At 46.1% G+C, this 6,316-nt stretch overlaps 1 protein-coding gene across 1 annotated transcript in view; it reads left to right on the forward strand.

Moving 5' to 3' along the window:
- The window catches only part of LOC308175363 (steroid receptor RNA activator 1-like), a gene marked incomplete at its 3' end in the record, with an annotated part of 7,901 nt that extends 1,979 nt beyond the window's left edge, over window positions 1-5,922 (forward strand). The window contains exons 3-4 of the mRNA XM_080551040.1: window positions 5,442-5,689; window positions 5,814-5,922. Coding sequence (XP_080407166.1) covers window positions 5,442-5,689; window positions 5,814-5,922 — 357 coding nt within the window. The remainder of the gene's footprint in view (window positions 1-5,441; window positions 5,690-5,813) is intronic.
- Window positions 5,923-6,316: the final 394 nt, after the last annotated feature.

Genomic DNA, 6,316 nt, shown 5'->3' on the forward strand with positions numbered 1-6,316 from the left:
TGTCTGTGTGTGTGTGTGTCTGTGTCTGTGTCTGTGTGTCTGTGTCTGTGTCTGTCTGTCTGTGTGTGTGTCTGTGTCTGTGTCTGTCTGTGTCTGTCTGTGTGCGTGTGTCTGTGTGTGTCTGTGTCTGTGTCTGTTTGTCTGTGTCTGTGTGTCTGTGTCTGTGTCTGTGTCTGTGTCTGTCTGTGTCTGTCTGTGTGCGTGTGTCTGTGTGTGTGTGTGTGTCTGTGTCTGTGTCTGTGTGTCTGTGTCTGTGTCTGTGTCTGTGTCTGTGTCTGTGTCTGTCTGTGTCTGTCTGTGTGTGTGTGTCTGTGTGTGTGTGTGTCTGTGTCTGTGTCTGTGTGTCTGTGTCTGTCTGTCTGTGTGTGTGTCTGTGTGTGTGTGTGTCTGTGTCTGTGTCTGTGTCTGTGTCTGTGTCTGTGTCTGTGTCTGTGTCTGTCTGTGTGTGTGTGTGTGTGTGTGTGTGTGTGTCTGTGTCTGTGTCTGTGTCTGTGTCTGTGTGTGTGTGTGTGTGTGTCTGTGTCTGTGTCTGTGTGTCTGTGTCTGTGTCTGTCTGGATCCCCCAGTATATATATCTACTGCCCCCAGAGATATAACTATAGAGATATAACTATTCTGAGATATAACCATGGAGATATAACAGTGTTCTCTAAATTTACACAGTACACTATCAACTACGTTAGATATCGCTGCACCCCTAAAGGTTAGGAAGCGGGCAACTGATAGAATCTCCCCTTGGTTGAGCAATACCAGTGTTAATGACAGCAAGAGGAAATGTCAGCTGAAAGAAAATGGAGGAAGACTAGGCTCACAGTTCACTGTGATGGTTACAAAGACACGATGACTGCCTACAACAAAACAATACGCCAATTTCGGAGTCGCACAAGGGAGCTGCCTTGGTCCACTACTATTCTCACTATACATGTTACCACTCGGGGACATCATTAGAGAGCACAACGTATGTTTCCACAGCTATGCCGATGACACGCAACGCAACTACATTTCTGCTGAACCAAATGATACTTCAGCTATAGACTCCATTACGAACTGTCTTCTAGCAATAAATAAATGGATGAGCAATAACTTCCTGAAGCTAAACGAGGACAACTGAAGTCCTACTGATCGGCCCTAAAGCAAAGAGGGATATGCTGCTTAATAATCTGGGGAAACTGACATCATGGATTAAACCTGAGGTTACAAGTCTAGGTGTTATTTTCGACTCAGACCTAAGCTTCAAGTCCCATATTAACAAGGTGACGAAAACATCATTCTTTCACCTTAGTAACATTGCTAAAGTAAGACCACTTAAACCATAAACCAAAAAGATGCTGAAAAACTGATTCATGCCTTTGTCTCAAGCCGGCTCGATTACTGTAACACACTTTTTACTGGCCTTCCTAAAAAAACGACTGCAAGACTTCAGCTCATTCAAAACTCTGCAGCTCGACTTCTAACTAGAACCAAGAGGAGAGAACACATAACTCCGGTCCTAGCTACTCTGCACTGGCTGCCAGTAACATGTAGGGTTGATTTTAAGGTCCTCCTCCTTATATACAAAGCCCTTAATGGGCGAGGCCCAAAGTACATTGCTAATTCCCTTGCCAATTATGCACCCTCAAGAACTCTAAGATCATCTATCGCAGGTTTATTAGAGGTTCCCAGCAACAGTCAGAAGAAGATCGGGAGCGCAGCCTTTGCCAACTATGACCCAAAGCTTTGGAACACATTACCTTTAGAGATCAGGGAAGCCAGCTCACTAAATATTTTTAAAAGAAAGCTAAAAACGCACTTCTTCAATACAGCCTTCAACTAGCTTATCTGCACCTGCCCACTGCTCATTTGCCAGTTATTGCACTTTACTGTCCTGAATACTAGATTTCAGGGGTAACCAGGCCCGCCGAGATCCAAGTTAGGCTTAAGGAAGGGACAGTAGGTCCTGGATATTAGATTTCAGGGGTAACCAGGCCCGCCGAGATCCAAGTTAGGCTTAAGGAAGGGACAGTAGGTCCTGGATACTAGATTTCAGGGGTAACCAGGCCCGCCGAGATCCAAGTTAGGCTTAAGGAAGGGACAGTAGGTCCTGGATACTAGATTTCAGGGGTAACCAGGCCTGCCGAGATCCAAGTTAGGCTTAAGGAAGGGACAGTAGGTCCTGGATACTAGATTTCAGGGGTAACCTGGCCCGCCGAGATCCAAGTTAGGCTTAAGGAAGGGACAGTAGGTCCTGGATACTAGATTTCAGGGGTAACCAGGCCTGCCGAGATCCAAGTTAGGCTTAAGGAAGGGACAGTAGGTCCTGGATATTAAGGGGTAACCAGGCCCCGGTTGAAATACCCTGCAACCAAGTGAGAGGGCAGTACATTGCGGGTGGGGTAGCGTGTACCACAGGTGCAGGTCCCATACTAGCGTGACTACACTCACTGAGGAGGCTAAAATAATATATAGTAGTGTATGAATGTATGACATGTATCACATAGTGTGTAAGAAATGTAAATCTTTACCTTTTATTTTGACTGTTTTCCCCTGCTTTTATATTCATTCTATGCTTGTATATGTTTTTATATTCACTTTATGTTCTTATTCCTGTTGTAAAGCACTTTGAGCTGCATTTCTTGTATGAAAGGTGCTATATAAATAAAGCTTTACTTACTTACTTACTCTATATAGTCAAGGGCTTGACATTAAGGCTGGTCTGCTTGTCTGGGACCAGTACATTTTGGGCCAGTTTCACAGACAAGGCTTAAGCCTAATCCTGGACTAAAAAGCATCTTCAATGGAGATTTTACATTGAAAGTGTGATTTAGTCCAGGACTAGGCTTAAGCCTTGTCTGTGAAACCGGCCCTTTATGTTCGGACAAGTGGACGTCCTCCTGCAGTTGTCCGACGGACAAGTCAAAACAAAGAGAAACATAAATAAATCAATATGTATTAATATCTGCAAAAAAGTAATTCCTCCTTCAGTTGGAAAGTAATAACTGTTTTAACGAGCTATGCCGCACCTCATTCTCGCTGCCTATGAGGCGGCGTAGCTTGTATCAGACATTCTAATGCCGCTGCGTGCGCGTTATTAACTCCACTGCCCGCCAAAGTGCCAACCCTCTTGACCGCAAAGTTGGCTTGTGGACATTTTAAGTCCGTAGTGAACGAAACCGACACGTTACTCAAGCCAGCAGCACGATGTTCCTTCAAGCCCCTAAAACTGGCCAGGTGCCAGGAAAAGCGGGAAACGCAAAATGCCATCGGACGAATGTCGATGTCTGCTGCCTTGTCAATGTAGCTGCCTTGTCAATGTCTGCTGCCTTGTCAATGTAGCTGCCTTGTCAATGTAGCTGCCTTGTCAATGTAGCTGCCTTGTCAATGAAGCTGCCTTGTCAATGTAGCTGCCTTGTCAATGTAGCTGCCTTGTCAATGAAGCTGCCTTGTCAATGTATGCTGCCTTGTCATTGTAGCTGCCTTGTCAATGTAGCTGCCTTGTCAATGTAGCTGCCTTGTCAATGTAGCTGCCTTGTCAATGTAGCTGCCTTGTCAATGTAGCTGCCTTGTCAATGTAGCTGCCTTGTCAATGTAGCTGCCTTGTCAATGTAGCTGCCTTGTCAATGTCTGCTGCCTTGTCAATGTCTGCTGCCTTGTCAATGTAGCTGCCTTGTCAATGTAGCTGCCTTGTCAATGTAGCTGCCTTGTCAATGTATGCTGCCTTGTCAATGTAGCTGCCTTGTCAATGTAGCTGCCTTGTCAATGTAGCTGCCTTGTCAATGTAGCTGCCTTGTCAATGTCTGCTGCCTTGTCAATATCTGCTGCCTTGTCAATGTAGCTGCCTTGTCAATGTAGCTGCCTTGTCAATGTAGCTGCCTTGTCAATGTCTGCTGCCTTGTCAATGTAGCTGCCTTGTCAATGTAGCTGCCTTGTCAATGTCTGCTGCCTTGTCAATGTAGCTGCCTTGTCAATGTAGCTGCCTTGTCAATGTATGCTGCCTTGTCAATGTCTGCTGCCTTGTCAATGTACGCTGTCTTGTCAATGTAGCTGCCTTGTCAATGTAGCTGCCTTGTCAATGTATGCTGCCTTGTCAATGTAGCTGCCATGTCAATGTAGCTGCCTTGTCAATGTAGTTGCCTTGTCAATGTATGCTGCCTTGTCAATGTAGCTGCCTTGTCAATGTCTGCTGCCTTGTCAATGTAGCTGCCTTGTCAATGTAGCTGCCTTGTCAATGTCTGCTGCCTTGTCAATGTAGCTGCCTTGTCAATGTAGCTGCCTTGTCAATGTAGCTGCCTTGTCAATGTATGCTGCCTTGTCAATGTAGCTGCCTTGTCAATGTAGCTGCCTTGTCAATGTAGCTGTCTTGTCAATGTAGCTGCCTTGTCAATGTAGCTGCCTTGTCAATGTCTGCTGCCTTGTCAATGTAGCTGCCTTGTCAATGTAGCTGCCTTGTCAATGTAGCTGCCATGTCAATGTAGCTGCCTTGTCAATGTAGCTGCCTTGTCAATGTAGCTGCCTTGTCAATGTCTGCTGCCTTGTCAATGTATGCTGTCTTAACTGGGCACAATACATCACAATGGTATGAATGTCACCAAATGAAAGAAGGTCTTGGGCACATATTCTGTATTGATTAGATCTTCATATCTTATTTCAGTACGGAGCTGTAGACCGTTAAATAGACAGTGTGCATTTGTGACAATTTGCCCCATCAGCGGGTACATTGTTACACTACGTCGAGCAAACTGTCACATTGGATTATCAACAAATAAGAACACAACTAATTCATTGTGAATATTTATTATAATTTCAAATTCAAACTTCATTAAATAACTCAAAATGAAAACAATCATGCCTAGGGAACCTGTCATCGTGCCTCTGAATCAGAACATTCATGCTGCCACGACCCCTTTACCATACACTTACATACACGACCCCTTTACCATACACTTAGCTGCCACGACCCCTTTACCATACACTTATCTGGCACGACCCCTTTACCATACACTTAGAAATGTAACGTTCTCTGGCGTGCTGATGTGGAGATCCACAGTAACTGTTGGAATTGGAATGTACCGGTTACTTATGAACACAGTTGAACACAGATGCAGTATCAAACGTGTCATTTTACACGCTGTATCGCGCAAGAGAGCGGCTAAACACAGATATCTTTTTATTCATTGTCTTATTATGTTGTCAAATGTCTCTCTTTCTCTCTCTCTCTCTCTCTCTCTCTCTCTCTATATATATATATATATATTACTTATTATATATAGTACTACTATAGCTTGGCCGCCATTGGTGTGTGAATGTGTGTGTGAATGAGAGGCCGTTGTAAAGCACTTTGGATAAAGGCGCTGTGTAAGTCAGTCTGTTCACTTATGAATCAGCCTGGTTTGACTTTCGTTTCTCTCAGAATGTGAATAAAATAAACAACAACAACAAAGAATCTCTTCTCTACCGGTCCTCAGGCCCGGCTCCAGGCCCCTCCCCTTCCCCTCTGACTCCACCCACAAACCCACTGGCCCCTCCCCCCTGCGGTATGAACACGCCCCCTCGCCTGTGTCTGGCCTCGGCCCCGCCTCCCGGCGGTATGACGGCCACGCCCCCTCCCTCGGACTCCGCCGACGCCGCCGGCCAATCACAGAGCGAGCCCAGCGTCGATGATGTCATCGGGCCGCTCAACGGTGCTCTGGCAGCCTGCAGGGACACAGTCAAAGTAGGTGGAGTTGACCTTTGACCTCTGACCTCTACCTTCTCCTGACCTCTACCTTCTCCTGACCTCTACCTTCTCCTGTTCACCTGTGTGTGTGTGTGTGTGTGTGTGTGTGTGTGTGTGGCAGAGGCAGGTGTGTGATGACGTGGCGCGGCGCCTGAAGGTCCTGGAGGAGATGTGGAGGTCCGGGCGTCTCTCCCTGCCCGTCAGACGCAGGATGACCACGCTAGCACAAGGTAGCCTCGCCAGCTAGCCCCACGCTAGCACAAGGTAGCCTCGCCAGCTAGCCCCACACTAGCACAAGGTAGCCTCGCCAGCTAGCCCCACACTAGCACAAGGTAGCCTCGCCAGCTAGCCCCACACTAGCACAAGGTAGCCTCGCCAGCTAGCCCCACACTAGCACAAGGTAACCTCACTCCCCTGATGACATCATCATCAAATTATTATTATTATTATTATTATTATTATTATTAGTAGTAGTAGTAGTAGTAGTAGTAGTAGTAGTAGTAGTGGTAGTAGTAGTAGTAGTAGTAGTGAGTAGGGCTATGGTTTAGGGTAGGGTTAGGGTTTAAGCTTATGGTTAAGTTCAGGTTTTTGTGGGAACATCAAACTCAAACGCAGTTATTTTTA

This window comes from Nansenia antarctica, assembly GCF_963989245.1.
Source record: "Nansenia antarctica genome assembly, contig: SCAFFOLD_728, whole genome shotgun sequence".
Lineage (NCBI taxonomy): Eukaryota > Metazoa > Chordata > Actinopteri > Argentiniformes > Microstomatidae > Nansenia > Nansenia antarctica.